At 56.8% G+C, this 15,974-nt stretch overlaps 1 protein-coding gene across 3 annotated transcripts in view; it reads left to right on the top strand.

Moving 5' to 3' along the window:
- The window catches only part of PPARGC1B (PPARG coactivator 1 beta), a 39,604-nt gene that overhangs the window by 12,934 nt on the left and 10,696 nt on the right, over positions 1–15,974 (top strand). For all 3 annotated transcript variants that reach the window (XR_014886583.1, XM_085236780.1, XM_085236779.1), the window contains exons 2-5: positions 12,055–12,228; positions 13,202–13,414; positions 15,116–15,226; positions 15,739–15,974. The exon at positions 15,739–15,974 is cut by the window's right edge and continues 881 nt beyond it. Coding sequence is in view for 2 of the 3 variants with exons in the window: in XM_085236780.1 (XP_085092906.1) it covers positions 12,055–12,228; positions 13,202–13,414; positions 15,116–15,226; positions 15,739–15,974 (734 nt within the window). In the remaining variant the exon portion in view is untranslated. The remainder of the gene's footprint in view (positions 1–12,054; positions 12,229–13,201; positions 13,415–15,115; positions 15,227–15,738) is intronic.

The following is a 15,974-nucleotide window of genomic DNA, read 5'->3' as shown; positions in this document are numbered from 1 at the left end:
GCGCTCAGTCCCTGCCAGCAGCCAAGATGGATGCCAGCCGTCTGTCGGGCATGGCAGCATGTGGGAGCTGCAGTCCCTTCGCAGGTGCTGGTGGCATCCTCCTGCAGGGACATGGGCCCTGTTATGAGGCCTGGGAGTGGAAACTGAGGCACTGCTGGCACTGGGAGCTCTTCAGATGCAGAAAGAGATCCCAGAGCAGGCATCGCATGCGTGCACAAAGCCAGGGCTGCTCCAGAGGGTGGGTGGCAGCAGGAAGGGGACAGCCTGGGGACAGGCTTGCAGCCACCACGCTGGGACTCCAAGAGTCCTGGAGAGTTTGCCTGTGGCCATGGGAGAGCGGTTGGAGCATGTGCTGCTGATGGACAGGTGGATGTGGCCATGCTGCACCTGCACTCCCCTCCTTGTCCCCAGCAGCGGGGACAGCAGGCAGCTTCCAGAGCCTTTCATAGCAAACCTGCTCCAGGGGGCATGGTGCAGGGACCAGGGTGCACCCATGCACTGATAGAGAATTGAGATGAAATGCACAGGTGGGAGCCCTGCACAGCTGGACCCAGGTGCTGCTGCCTGCACCACTCTCTTTCAGGGAGTCACCGGATGCATCCCCATTCCTGCCTCTAGCGTGTCTCGGCTGATGCCAAGCTGAGTCTGCCTGCTGCCAGCTCTTATTTTAAGGCTGTGTTTTTCAGCTGCTTCTGGCTCTGTGTCATCAGCACGTGGTGGCCTGCTACCCAAATACCAGTGGCAGCACGCGGGTCTGTGCCCCGTGAGCTGGGGGGAGTGGGGGAAAGGCGCTGAGGCAAGGCAGCAGCTCGCAGCTTGGCCCTCGCTTTGCTGCTCCAGCAATGCTGCCCAATTTTTGGCTTTCTTGGGTTGCTGCAATCCTGTGCTTGGGATGTTTCCTGGGCATGTGCAGGAGGAGAAGTCTGGGAAGGCACTGGAACGTTTTCTTGTGCTCCTGACCCTGTAAGCCATTCCCTCTCTTCTGGACTCACTTTCCAGTATCCACTCTCCCCAGAAGATGGACTTTTGCCATCTGTGAGATCTGGCTGAGAAATGGAGCACTTAAACTGCGTCCTCACCCAAGTGGGGCAGGCAGGGAGGATCTGATGGCTTTAGGTTCTCCTGCAGTCTTACAAAATGAACTGTGCTGTGAGACTGTTCATTAGAACGTTGTAAGACTGAGCAAAGAGGGCCAAAGTGTATCCCTGCTCCAGGTGGAACCTGAAGGCTTCTTCAGCTTCCTGTGTGAGTTGTGTGTTTCATCCTTCCTGCCCCCATATGGAGACATCCTGGGCTGTGAGTGCCCATGTCTGGGGCTTGGGCTGAGTGCTTGGGAACCTGCAGATTGATCCTTGTCTCTGTCCTATTCCTAACCCTGCTCTGGATGGTCAGGTGCTGGTGTTGTTCCCACCACGTGCCAGCCCACTGCAGCAGCCTCCAGGCCAAGGGAGGGATGAGGGTGTGGGGTGGGAAGCATGCAGTGACAGGGTGTGTGATGGGAGGTGTGTGACAGAAGGTGTGTGATGGAAGGACTGGGTGAGCCCAGCAGCTTTCTGGTCCTGTGAGCAGTGGCTCAGGCACTGCTTTTGCTACTAATGCAGGGGGGTTGGATTCACCCCAGAATGTACACTGCGGGGTGAGGAGGAGCGTGCTGGATGCACAGGCTGTGGGACAGCGCTCACTGTCCTTCTGCTCCCCCATTCCCATGCATGGGAAGCAGTCTTGAGCTTCTTGGCTGTGCTCTAGCCATTCTGCCACCACTACTGCCCCAAGCTCATGGGGTGGAGATGGGGAGACTGGAGCTGTGGGACTGCTTCCTCTGGCTGTGTGCCCCTGGCCAGCTCTTTGGACACGGGGTAGGGGATGCAGCCGTGCCGGCAGTGCTGGCAGTGGTGTCCCAGGAGCAGGTGTCCCAGTGTGACCCGGTCGGCAGCACGGGATGCCTGGAGTTCCCATCCTCCTTGGCCCCGTCTCAATGGGACTCAGCGCCAAGAGCGGAGGAGGAGGCTGCTGTGTGCAGCCGGCACTGCCTCGACCCAGCTGGGGTGGTGTATCCCTAACTTTTTTTACCCATTTTTCCTCTTTCCTTGAGTGTCCATCCCTTCCCAGCAGCACTCAATTTCCCATCAGTGAGCTGCATACCTCAAGAGAATTTTGGCAAGGAGTCAAGAAGGATGTGAATCCCCAGCACATTTTGGGGCACATCTCCTTCCCTCAGGAAAGTGAAACAGCGGAACAAAGCCTGGTGTGAGCTGAGTGTTTGGTATGGATGTCTGCTCACCTATAGCCCCAGGCAGACAGTGACTGCAGCCAGAGCGAGTGCTGGCAACCCTGGCTGTGCTGGATCCATCCCTGGCTTGTGCTGGCTCCATCCCTGACTGTGCATGATCCATCCCTGGCTGCAGGCAGTGCAGATCTGCTCTCTGGGGCTGGGTCAGCATTCTGCGCTGGTGTCCTGGGTACTGCTGCTGCTTTCCAGAGCACTTTGAGTCACAGAGGTATTTTTAAAAACCCAGTGCAGGCATCAGCATTGCTCCTGGGCTGGATCTGTACCCCAGCTGGGTCTGCTCGGCACAGCCAGAGCACAGAGGGTCTCACCAGCCCCATCCCTCTGCAGGACGTGTGCTGCTGCCATGCCTTGCTGAGCTCAGCACCGCCCGCCTGCTCCTTCAGACAATGCACTGTGACTGTGGCTCCTGCTGCAGCACTGCACCTGCTGCCCGCTGGGTCCTGCACAGCAGGGAGGGCTGGCAGCCAATGACCAACCTGTGCCGCACCGTGCATCCCTCCCAGCCAGCTCCAGCACTTCCATCCCACTGCCTGCACAGCACACAGAAATATCCTCGCTTCCTCTTGTGTGACCCTTCATGGCGGTGTCACGGACACCTGAGCTCAGTAGGATGCTGAGATGTGCATCCAGCAGTGCCACCGTCACTTTCATCTCATTGCAGCGCCAGCTGAGCTCTGGCAGTGGCAGGGCAGCCTCATGCAATGCTCTGGCTCCTCGCACCAAATCCAGCAGCCGGCACGGTAACAAATGAGCAGTCTAAAATTAGACATAGCGTCTGGAGAAGCGTCACAGTGTTGCCAGCAGATTTTACTATTCAGTGCAGGCAGGTTTCCCCACTCTTCCTGCTTGATGCTACCTTTGCAGAAAAGCTCATCAAGGACATGCAGCAGCAGCTGACAGAGCATCCCGACAGCCAGAGCACCGGCACCAGAACCTCAGGGCCTAGCATCACAAGGGATGTGCAGAGTGGAGCAGAGCATCCCACGGAGCCTGGGACAGGCACTGGCTTGAGGCCCTTTGGTTTTGGCAAAGGCCTGATTTTGTTGCATGGAAACGACTCCCTTGAGCTCGTGTGAGTGGCTGGGGAATTAGAGAGAATTTCCCAGCTGCAACCAGGGCCTTGCAGACTCATGAGGAGTTCCTGTAATCCTGAGATGCAAGGAGTGTTGTGCAAAGCAGGAAGGTCCCTGCGCAGAGCCAGGCTGCTCCAGATCGACTGCCATCCCTGGCAGTGTGGGATTGGGGCTGGAATGGGTGGGATGAGGTTTGCATAATGGTGCACGGTGCTCACATCCTGAAATGGATTTTTCCTCCATTTTGCAATGCTGCAGAGGTTGTTGGGAGCAGCTGCTCTACCCACGCTGGGTCCTGTTCTCTCCTGAACTCTCTGCTCCCAGCTGCACGTGCCAGTGCTGTAGCAGTGCCATGCCATTGCCAGGTGAACATGGACAACCTTTCCTCTAGTTACCTGTGGTGCACTCTGCACCCGCAGCACTGGGACACTTGAGGACACCTCAAGGACTGTGAAACTCGCTGACAGTGCTGCTTCGCAGCTGCATCTCACTGACTCCTGGCAGCACGTGGGAGATAAGAGCATGCCGAGCTGGGAGCTGGGAGCCCCATGCCTGTGCCCAAGGGACTGTGACCCCCTGGGAGCAGGGATGGAGGCAGCTGCCTTCCCGAGGCCCAGCAGCCTTTTGGAAGGAGGAGGAGGGGGAGGACGAAGGCACCTGACCACGACGCAGCAGTCCAACTAGTTGTAGCAGCTCCCATTGTTGTTTGCGTAAGTGGGCACAGCTCAGTTGGGGTTGGGGAAGAGTGGCTCCATCCGGGCAGCCATGGCGGGGAGCTGTGCTTGGGGTGCCGACACCTGGAGAGGCTGCAGCCTGCGGGGGTCCTTTGCTTGCCTCTAGCATTGCAGGGGTTTGAGGCTTTACGCTTGGAGTGCGCAGGGTCTGTGTGAGGGGCCCTGCTGGAGCTGCAGTGCTGTGCTCGCAGTAACATTGGAAATGAAGGCAAATGTGCATGGGGACAGCTGGACCAACTGCCACTCAGCAACCCCCAGTACCCGGAGCAGAGGCAGCGGGGGGACGGATGGCCTCCTTTGGGCAGGAGATGCATCAGATAAAAGCGAGGCATAGAGACGGTGGGGCCAGGTAACTGGAGCTGCTCACATGACTGAGGAGCGCTGCCAGGCGCTGGGACCATTCAGAGTTTATGAAGGTGGCACATGGAGCAATCGCCGTAACTCTGCGAGCCTTGCCATGGAGATGCGCAGGAGGGGGTGCTCAGCTCTGATGCTGGTCAGGGGGTCAGAAATGGGGAAGGGACCGCTTGGGACCAGACACGGTGGTGAAAATGGTGGCACGGGACATGGAGTGGGACAAGGGGCAGGGACAGGTCTGCTTTGTGCTCCAGCAGTGATGGACTTCACCCATGGCAGGCAGGGAGGAGGCTAAGTGCAGCTCTCAGCAGCCCCTAGAAGCCCCTACCAGCCCTCACCAGCCCCAAAATCCTCAGCAGCCCCAGCAGCCCCCAGCAGCTGCAGAGGGGAGCGGCCAGGCCCCACCCAAGTGTGCAGCTCCCTGCGCACCCGTTGGTGCCTCTTGGGCTGGGGTTTTGGTAAAGGGAAAGGTGTGGTCCCTTGCAGGGGGTAATTTTCAAGAGTGCGAAGCTTTGTGTTTGTGTGTGATCGCCTTCATTTGCATTTACTCCTAAATGAGCATTTTGCCCTCAGAGGGATTTTTCTATCTGCAGATCTCAGAGCACTTTTGTTCTGAGGTGAGTCATTTTTTGGGGGAAAGAAGGTAGAGCTGACCCCCTCGCAGGAGCAGCCAGGCCAGCGGCACCAGCCCCAGCATCCTGCTACCCCTGCAGCTGCCGGTAGAACCCAGATGCCAGGCAACTGATTGCCTGGGTGTGATTCCTGCCTGCTGCCAGGGCACCGGCTCCGGTGCAGACATGGGCAAAGCAACGTGTTGTATTTGTTGGTGTGGCTGTGGGAAATCCCCATATGAAGTGTGCTATGCCAGGGAAAGTGCAGCTGGGTGGTGCCGGTGTGCCCACAGCCGGCCCACAAGTGTTGACCGTCACCCTGCAGAGCCACTTTCACAGCTGCCAGTCACGGGACATGAGTCCTGTAACAACCAGATCCCATTTTGCCTTCCCATGCCTCATTTTCTCCGCTATAAACGTTGGAACTATTCCAGTATATCCAATATATCCCCGCATCCTGCAGGGCAGCAAGCAGGAGCGGGCATGGGCAACGCTGCCTGCAGCAGGAGGTGCTGGAGCCAGCCAGGAGGGCTGGGCATGGCTGGTGCTGCCACCCCCGCTGGGATATGGGCCCAGGCATGAAGGAGCAGGCCTGATGGGAGGTGTGGAGAGATTGGAGTAGTTTTGCCTTTTCCACAGTGGTTTTCATCCTTGGACATCTTGCGAAAGCTTTGTTTTTCCATGTGGGAGCTGGGCACAGCGAGGCTCTCCTGAAGTGCAGATGGAGCAGGGTGAACACGGTGCATTGCCTGGGCCCCTGTTTGCCCCCAGAGCACAGTGCCAGAGACTGGAATGGACTGTGCCATGCATGGAGACACAGCACTTACCATCCTTGGGGATGGGTGGGCAAAGGGAAAGAGGGAAGGGGGGTCCTGGCTGTGAGAATCAGGGCTTGCAGAGCATGCAGGTGTGCATGCTGGGAAGGTGCAGCCATTTTGAAGCCTGTGGAGAGGGCAAGAAGGGTGAAAAGGGTGTCGTTCCCCTCCTCCTCTCCTTGCCCAGAGGGGATTCTGGTGACCAGCAGGAGATAAGGCTCTGGTGGGGGTCATCCTGGGTTGGTTTTGGTGCTGAATGCCCTGACCGCAGTGTCATACTAAGCGTGCCCATGGCAGTGGCACGGTGTGGTCAGACCCGCTCGGAGCTCAGGCTAATGCGGAAAGATCCTCCTTGCGCCTTCTTAACCTGGGCTTGAACCTTCTCCATCTCATCTCCCGCCTCGCCCTGATTAGCACTAAGTCGGTGCTCTGCTTCCTCATGGTGCCAACGGCCCCATGCAGGTGCAGAAGCTGCAGTGCCAACCTGGAGGCAGGAGCATTGCCCACTGGCACAACAGCCGGGGAGTGCTCTCCAGCTGAGGAAGGGTGAGCTGATCCTGCAGGCAATAGTCAGCACATTATCAACACTCGCTCCTCAGATGGATGTGTAAGGGGCTGGCATTTAGGCTGGCTTCAGCCTCAGCTCTCACTTCACAGCCACAGTTCTGCTGACATGGAGGAGAATGTGCCCCAGATCCCCAAATCACAGCTCTCCATCTACAGGGCTGGGCTGCATGCCAAGCCAGGGCCTCCACAGGAGGAGAAGATTTTTGGTGATCACAGTTAATCCCCCGCTGCCTTCCCGTATTCCGTCAGTGCTCAGCATTAATATGGCAACCACACCAGCGTGCCACAATGGGAGAGCGCACTGATGTGCCGTGGATGGAAAGCTTGTGGTCTCCAGGGCTGTACTTCTCAGTGACCTGGGGGTGACAGCGCCTGCGGGAAGTGGCCCTGGTAGCACTCTGCGTTTGCTGGGTGCCTCTCCCTGTTGTTTCTCAGTGCACCTCAAGAGCCTCTGGGCTTCTCCGTGTCACCTCTGCGGGTCCCTAAGCGAGGCCAACGGGTTCCAGTGCCACAGGCTGGAGCTCGTGTGGCTAGGGGAGGTTTATAAGTGTGGTGACAGTACCCTCCTGCCCAACAGCCACCCCACCCGGCCCCTGCCCACAGCCGTCATGTGGCTGCCAGCACCCGGAGCGTGGCAAGAGGAAGGTCTGAAAATAATCGCCGGCTCATCCTGTCCTTTTGAAAGCCGGGAGTTGCCGCTGTGGGGAATTTCAGTGACAGCATACTAACGGTCAGCTCCCCACTGAGTCAGGCACTGGCCCCATCCTACAGTGCAGCTTGTGCTGGGGGGGAACCCCGTGCTAGGGGCTCCCTGCCTGCCCCAATGTCACCGCTGCTCCTTGCCCCTCTGGGTACCGTCTGGGACAAGACTCAAGCCACCGTGGCCGTGCCCAATGTGACTGCAACACAGAGCCCACGCAGACAGCGGTGGGTGCAGTATTAGAATGCAGCTCCACAACCTGTGATATAGGCACTATGCTGCTGCCCTTCTTCCTAAACTCGGCACACCTTTGTTTAAAATGTTCCAGTACACCTTTGTTTACTCTGGGCATTATCGCACTATCTCAGGCTCCTTTATTCTGGGTCCATGCTGTGACTCAAGGATAGTTTAATGCAATTTATTCCATCTTTGTGCCATATGAAAGGTATCCTGGCAAGTTCATGTTTATTGTTTGTAGTTAATGTTTAATATTTCCTATTACTCGCATCTTGTGGTTGATCTTAATTATACCCTTCTAATGTAAGACAAAAGTCAGTGAATGAGAACACTTTCATTGTGCTTTCAGCTGTGGCTGTGCCTCAGACCTTGAGCAGCTCTGTGTGCTGCCTGCACTGCTTGGCTGTGCTGTTTGTCTGCATGGAGCTGTGCATGCAATGGTGCATGCAGCTGTGCAGAGTGCTGTGCATGGAGCTGTGCAAAGAGCTGTGAATGGAGCTTTGCGGAGTGCTCTGTGTGGAGCTGTACATGGAGCTGTGTGTGGAGCAGGGAACTGTGCATGGAGCTTGCGTGGAGCTGTGCAGGGAGCTGTGCAAGGCTGGCACTGTGGCCAGGGCTGCCCCATGCTGCAGCAGCACAGGCAAACAGTGGCGATTTCTGAGGAAGGAAGGCCCAGCCTGATGTTTGCTTTGTCCGAGTTTAAATGATAGCGCTGTTTTTCCTTCTGGCTGGGCTGAATCATTAAAACAAATCAGTACCAACTGAAAACAAAAGAGAGTGCAGAGGTCAAATTCTCCTAACCCCATGCCTCGCAGAGCTGGGCAGCTGGCAGCTCTTCTGCCCCTCTCCCCCCAAACGCAACACCGCAGCAGGGCAGGCCCCAGTGCTGCAGCCCCAAGCTCTGCAGGAGGGGTGGCAGTGGCCCCAGAGCTGCAGGGCCTATAAATAACATGGGGGAGCAGGCAGCGACACAATCTGACACTGCGCCGCTCCTTCGGTGACATTTTGTCAAATGCCAGTGGGGAGGGGGGCTGCTTATCTGCGGCACGCGCTCCGGTGACCTTCACAGCGCTGGCCAGGTGCCTCGTTGTATTTACTCTTATTTATAGCTCTCTCCTCCACCATCCCGTGCCCCCTCCTGGCACCGAGGGCAGCTGCCCCTTGCCATGCTCTTATCGGGGAGCGGGGCCGGAGCCGACACAGCCCTGCGGTGACAGCTCTGGGACGGGCAGGCGCCGGCTGCAGGGGCACACAGGGTACGGTCGGTGCCCACAGGGCACCAGGATAGTGCTGATGGCACCAGTGCCACTGCCCCCTCGCTCCCTTGCCCCAGCTGGAACAGTCACACAGTGTCTGCCGCCCGCATGGCCATAATCCCTGTTTCAAGCAGTCTGTAATTACGGATTTCCCTGATAAGCGCAAACGGCTCTCTCCAAGCTCCTGCCAAGGTGTTTCTTTCCTTTCCAGAGCTCAGGGCGCAGCATTCCCACCTGCAGCAGGGCTGTGGTGGCAGCTACCCGTGGGGCTCCAGATTTTCTCACCTTGCAGCCGGGATGCCATGAGCTAATTTGGAGCTCTGTCTCCCATGTGTGTGTGGATGTGTGTTTATCCCTTAATGCCTTGAGCAGGCACTTAGTGGTGGGGATAGAGGGACAGTGAGTCACAGCCCCGCTCCCTGTGAGGGCACAGCCTCTGGCTTCTTCCATCACCCTCCCTGGGAAGCCCCCTCTTTCCTTCCTTTTTTTGTTCATTAGACACAGAGAGCAGCTAAGTGGCATGTGAGTGACAAGCCGATTGCACAGCATCCTGGGGACATGTGTGGAAGTGGCGGTGCAGATCTGCCCTTCCAGCTTAACTGGGATTAAGCTATGGAGAGGCTGCTGTGCCCCATCCGTGCCGGCAGACTTCAGAGCCCTGTGCTCGTGCAGCACCGCTGAGCACAAGCACGGCATGCCTGCTGCGCCCAGAGCTGTGCTGCAGAGCACTTGGCCACGACTTCAAGGGCCTGCAGGCAGGAGGCTGCAAGATAAGGGCCAGTGCTGCCTCAGTGCTGTCCCTGAGCTGTGGTCATGGATTCGCTGGTGCCATGCATGGGAGAACTCACTGCTCTCCGGGAGCCCCCAGGCCAGCCATGACCACACTTTCTGCTGGCTGGTTCAGCCCGAGGAGCTCAAGTTCACATTGAAAGAGAAAAAAAACATCTCCCATCTTGTTAATCCAATATTTGAAATAGAGCTGGGCTCCTTTCTTAGCAGATAAAACCTCACAAACACCTGCACTGAAGATAATGCTGCTACAAAGCAGGAGAAAAAGCTGCAAATCACCTGCCCGGAGACATGGCCCACCTGCTGTCCCCATGCCAGTGTTAATGCTTGGCTGAGCTCAGCAGGGTCTGCTCAGAGGTGACTCTGGCCAGCAGCTGCCCCAGCTCCCTGGCAGACCCCAGCTATGAGGGGACACGAGGTGACTGTCCCCTGCCTCCCCACTGCCACTGCTCAGGCAATTGCTCTATGCAAAGACACAGAACAGGCTGGGAGAGTTCTTTGCTTGAAAGAGGCTGCACTGTGCTTTCTTGGGAAAAGGCCTGGGCAGAGCAGGGCCCCAGCAAAGAGCCGTCATCACCACAGTGACCTCTGAATGTCCCTGGCAGCCTGTCCCTCATGCTGTCGCTGTTCCTGGTTCAGCCGTGGTACATGAGGATGCTGGGGACAATGATCAGAGAGTACCTGGAGCCAAGGTGTCTCCACAGCACAGCACAGGGCTACTGGACATGGCCAGCTCTGCACAAACCTGCAAAGTGAGCACAAAGCCCCACTGTGTGGGTCCCTGCACATCTCCCAGGCAGGCCCTGCTTCCACTATTGAGGCTCTGGCTCTGTGTTCCTGGACAGTGTAGGGCTGTGGCATGGGGACACACTGGAGCTGTTCCTGCTGCAGGATGGGTTGGACATGGCAGAGCTCCCTGCAGCTCTGGCTGCAGCCATGCAGCAGTGTGCTCAGGCCAGGTGTCCAGGCTGGGAGATGCCTCCGAATTTTTGAGCATGTCTCCATGGGTGTTTGCTGGCTGCACACCAAGAACCCATGGCTGATCTTCCTACAAACTCCTGAGTAAAATTAGAACAAAAGTTCACTCCTCTCCCAAGGCAGCAGGAAGTGGAAAGGATGGGAAAAGGGAAAGCTGGAACAGATGAGGTCCCATGCCCACAGCAGCCCCGCACCACTACCACACTGGTACCACACTGGTACCGCACCAGCACTAGCTCATGCTCCCCGCTTGTGCTCCTGACCCGAAAAGACCCCTCCTGCTGAAAGCCTGGCACATGGCCTGGCACAGGGATGCCCTACTGGGGTGCGGGGTTTTGGGACTCTGCTCACCCATATGGGAGCTGGGAGTCCAGGAGCATCCACTGCAGATACTGCCTGGGATCACTGCAGCACAGGGCACCAAATGCCTGTCTCTGGGTGCCCAGCTTGGGCAGCTCCACGGCATTGGATTGCAGGAGTTTATTTTTACTCAGCTCTGTTGCCAACGGGGACGTGTCACATCTGCGGAGTTGATCAAAAGACGTCCCAAGCGCTGGTGTCAGCTGCTCCTTGTGATCTCAGCACCAAGAACTCTTCTCTTGTGGCATATCAAAAGGAACAGGAGAATTTGTCTGCTTGCTATTTTTAATTGAACATACACACACGTATATATGTGTGTGTATGGCTTTTCTAAAAATAAGCCCTTTGCCTGTGTTCCCATGGGAAGATTTAGGGAGAAGGGAGAGCTGGAGTTGTTGCAGGAATTGAGGAAGACAGAAGTACTGCCTTTGCCCTTCCTGCAGCTCAGTTTGAGATCCCTGTCCCCCCGCTGCGTGGTGGAGCAGAGCCTGTCAGCGCTGCACAAGTGGAGGCCACCGTGTTTTTCTGCCTCTCTCACGTGCTCAGATGTTTGCCTGCTTCGAAATCCATTTGCTGTGTAAACAAACTTGCTTCCCTCATCACCAGAAAACTCCCTCTGGGCAGCCAATGCTGGGGCGATGCACGCGGACCTTTCACCCTGTGCTGGAGCCCATGTTTTGCTGGGGATGCACAGGGAGAGTGGGGCAGATGGGCGCAGCTCCGTGCGGGCAGTGAGGAGCCAGGTGGGATCAGGGCAGGTCTCAGCTGTGTTGTGATTCAGTGGATATTTTTAGCTGGGTTCCTAGAGCTCCAGCTTCCCCAGATGCACATGGACAGTGATGATCTCTGTGCCATTTTTCCCTTCTTGCCTGTGCAAGGAGCCTGAGGGGTCATTGCAGTGCCTTGGGGCACGCACCTCCCCAGGGAGCATTGTGCTGCCACGTAGCAGGAATGGGGACAGGGTAAGTGGTGCGAAGCCATCCTGCAGAGCCTTGCCCTGTGTGTTGCATGTGTGTGTGCCCACAGCTCTCACCTCTCTCTATTGTTGGGGCAGCAGGATGAACCCTGGGTGCTCGCCATGCATCACCACAGGCTGCACTGCCGGCTGCCATACCCCAGGCTCTGCCCATCCGGGGCTCGATACGTGCCCAGTGTTTCCATTTTATTCCAAAATGCCACTACTGAAGTCTGAGGAATGTGCTTGAGAAGAGGTGATGCGTGTGGGGACCCCAACGAAACCCCCTGCATTGCAGCTGCACGCTCACTGCCGCTTTCTTCTCTCCCCAGTATGAGGTGTCTGATGAGGAGCATCTCTACTCCGACTTCCCTGAGATCGATTTGTCCCAGCTGGACGCCAGCGACTTCGACTCGGCCGGCTGCTTTGGCGAGTTGCAGTGGTGCGCAGAGAACTCCGAGACCGAGTCCAGCCAGTACAGCACCGATGATTCTGAGCTCTTCCAGGTACCCAGGGAACATGGGGACACATCCCTCCATGTACTGGAGGCAGTACCATTTGTATGGCTCGTGCTGGGTGACAGCCAGGCACCAGGGACCCAAAGGCAGAGGCGTGGGGAACACAGGGTATGTGGAGAAGGGAGGGAAGGTGCGATGGGACTGCTATTAATATCCCCTCCCCAGCTGATTAGTGCTCTCATTAATTTGCTTGCTGTCTGTAAATGGAGCAGGCAGAGTAAGGCTAATGAGGAAGTGCCAGAACCGCCTTTCCCAAAACTCTCCCTCCTCCCATGCTGTGACCTGGATGTGCCCATCCTCTCAGGGCTGCCATGTCCTCCTGAACATCTCCAGGCCCTTGACTTGGAGGCCAGCTTGCCAAGTCACCTGCAGAGGGTCACTTTTGGGGAAGGAGGAGAGTTTGTTCTTTAAGAAAAGGAACAAAAACAAAAAAGTCCCAATATTTTCCAACCTGGCCATAATAACAGCCCTCTGGCTTCGGTGCTGTGCTGATGCTGTGCTTGAAAGTGGTCCAGTCCTGCTGACGGACCTTCATCACGAGATGCATATTTTCCGCTGAACTTCCTGGGGAAAAGATAAACAGAAAAGAAATGCAAAAGGCAGGCCTGTGAGGCACAGCAGAGTATGATGAAATGTATCCCACTGAACTCGTGTGCACTGCAGTCTCGTGCCAATAACAGGAGGAAAAGAAACAGAGCCAAAAATGGAGCATCCTGCTGCCTTTCCCTGGAGCCTGATCTAGTAAATGCGAGCAAGGTTAGGGCATGGAACAAAAGATATTTAGTTTTCATACAAGAAGAGAGGAGCAAGGGAGGCTGTGTGCAGACAGCAGTCCTCCTCATGAGCCTGACTTTGCTCCCAATCTAATTTTATGTTTGCTTCTTGTTGAGTATGGTTTATGTTAAGGATATTACGGAGGAGGACCAAAAAGTGCCTGAATCCCTCTCCCTGCTCCTTTCAGATAATAGACAGCGAGAATGAAGCGCTGCTGGCGGCCCTCACCGAGACACTGGATGATATGCAGGGAGATGACGTGGGCCTGGCTGCCTTCCGATCTATGGAAGAGGGGGACACGCTCAACCATGCCTACACCTCGCCTGCCCCCTCCCCCAAACCCACCGCCCTGGTCACGGGGGAGCCGCCCCCGGCCCCCGAGGTTGATGAGCTGTCTCTAGTAAGAACCCACTTCCTACTGTTTAAGGTGGATTTGGATGAGCCCCTGATAAGCCGGCTGCATGGGTATGATAGGAAGCAAAGGTCTGAATTTTTTCATTCTAGGCTTAAAACTCTCTTTAACCGTCAATACCAAAGCATATACTTGTATTGTATACGTATACATGTTCTGCATCATTGCTGTCACCTCCATCGCCATCCTCACGGGAACAAGCTGGGTGCTGCTGTGTGTGACCCAGTATTTATTTAAGGGGCGGGGGGTGGGTGCCACCCACAGGGGGTGTCACAAGGTGGGAGGTGGCATGGCGAGACCCACATCCCCTGTTAACGCCAGGAGAGGCTGTGGGGCTGCCTCGAGCTCCTTCCAGAGCATTGTGGCCCTGAGGCCCACCCTGTATCCCCAGGACAAAGATCCCACTGCTCTCTAACGAGAGACAGAGGGGACTTAGCCTGAGTGCGAATACTGCTCTCAGCTTGTAACGGGTGGGTGTAACCCTTCCATGCCTTCTCCACAGCTCCCCCAGGGCTGTGTGGCCTCAGTCCCTATAGCCTGGAAACAGGACATCTCTTCTGGTCCCTGCATTACCAGGCTCTGCCCCGCTCCCCATATCCCAGCCTGCTGCAGCATTCACTGCAAATTTCTGCCATTCCCGGGAAGTTCGTGGGGATGGGGCCACTTGTCCTGCTCCCTCCCAGTGCTCACGGCCCCCCCAGACCCCAACCCTGCTCGGGGTCCCCCCAGCCCCGCTCTCTGGTGGGGAGGAGTGACATCCAGTGGTGAGAGCGCGCATTTCCACCTCCCACAGTCCCGCGCGCAGGTGGGTGTATATATCACACACAATATGTATGTGTATATATAGGATGTATACGTTGCAGGGGGAGGGAGAAGGTGCTGGTTGCTTCCACCAACAGGAGCTGCACACCCACAGCCCCAGTTGATGCTTTGACCTGGGCACCCCCATTGCTATTATCCAAAAAATCCCAGTGCCTGACCCAGGGCACTTCAGATCTGTGCCTCCATGCAGTCCTGCAGAGCCTATGCGGTCGGCCTGTGCTGAACTGCTGTTGCCTCCAGGTGCAGCACAAAATGCTGTTGCTGCTGGGTGTGGTGTTTTTTTTTTTTTTCCTGACCAAAAAAAGGTTTTTGAGCAGAAGTGTTTTGCTAACCTGGCTGTAAGAGCTGTGTGTAACCTCAGGAGAACCCCACTCCGACCACCCTTGGGATTGCGGTGGAGTCTCTGTAGGAAGCGCACTGGGGGAGAACCTCAGCCTAACACATAAGGGTTACATTGGCACGGTGCTTTGCGAGCTCACTAATGAGCAGGGGCGTTCTGGGTGTTACAGCTGAACGAGCCTTAAGGAGTACCCAAGTCTGGCCCAGATCAGCCACCATGTAAATATGGACTCTGTCACCAAAGGACAGAGCTGATGCATTGCGGCATGGAATGCTACAACAGCTCCCGTGTGGTCGGAGTGGGGATGGCTCTGGGAAGCAGATTCCCCTGCCCCACTTCCCCCCTGCCCCTGTTTCCCCACATGCCCCTGGGCATGAGGCTGTGGGCACTAGGAGGTGTGAGACCCCTCCTGCCTTTTTCTTCTGCTTTGGGAGCTCAGCACTGGGCACAGCCCGCAGCCCTCCGCGCGCAGTGCTCATTAGAGGAGCTGCCACACTGACACACTCTTTCGACACTTCTCATTGCAGCTGAAGAAATTGCTCCTCTCTCCATCTCCTCCAAGCTATGAGGTGCAGAGGGATGGGAGCGCCCGGCGCCCGGGGACACCCAAATCTCGTCCATCTCGACCCTACACAAAGGTATTTCCTCAGTGGTGCATGCACAGAGAAGGGCTCTGAGCCCCATGGTGAAGGGGAACAGCATCACGGGATAGTGGAGTGCCCTCTGCTTTCCTGTATGTCTTTTTAGGGCTCAGCAAAACATGTGGGTTTGTTCTGCTGTGGGGCCCAGGGGTTCAATCCTCTCCCAGTGTCACTGAGTGCTGCCATATGGGATCTGCCCCTTGGCCCCCTCCCATCAGCCTGCAGCCACCGTGGCACCACTGGGCCCAGGGAGCACTGCAGCACCTGGCCCCACACCCCTTCCTGACCCCAGCAGAAGCTGCCGTCAAAGATTTTTCTACTTGAATAACGGTAATTAGGATGGGCAAATTAGACTGCCTAAGAGCAGCTGTAAAACTCTCTTGGGAAGGAGGTGCTCCGTCATCCTGGGTGTCTCCACCATCCCCTGTGGCTCTTCCCCTGCCCTCGGTGCTGGGCCCACATCCACTAGTGGGGCGCGGAGCTGACGGTTGGCTCTCTCCTCTCCCCAGGTGGATGCTCCCCGGGACCGGCAGGCGGGCGCTCTGCAGAGCCGCAGCTGCACTGAGCTGCACCGGCACCTCACCTCTGCCACCCCCTCCGCCCAGACCAAAGCCCCCCGCGCACCCGAGCAGTGCCACAGCGGCCATCACTGCCCGCTTGTGGGTGACTGTGCCCAGCATGAGGACGACAGCGACTGCAGTGAGGACTCGCTCAGCTCCAGCGATGCGGTGCCCTCTCCTTCCTC

The sequence above is a fragment of the Meleagris gallopavo genome, chromosome 15 (assembly GCF_905368555.1).
Source record: "Meleagris gallopavo chromosome 15, MGAL_WU_HG_1.1, whole genome shotgun sequence".
Taxonomy (NCBI): domain Eukaryota; kingdom Metazoa; phylum Chordata; class Aves; order Galliformes; family Phasianidae; genus Meleagris; species Meleagris gallopavo.
The sequence above is the reverse complement of the archived record's forward strand: the minus strand, read 5'-3'. Positions and strand labels throughout refer to the sequence as shown.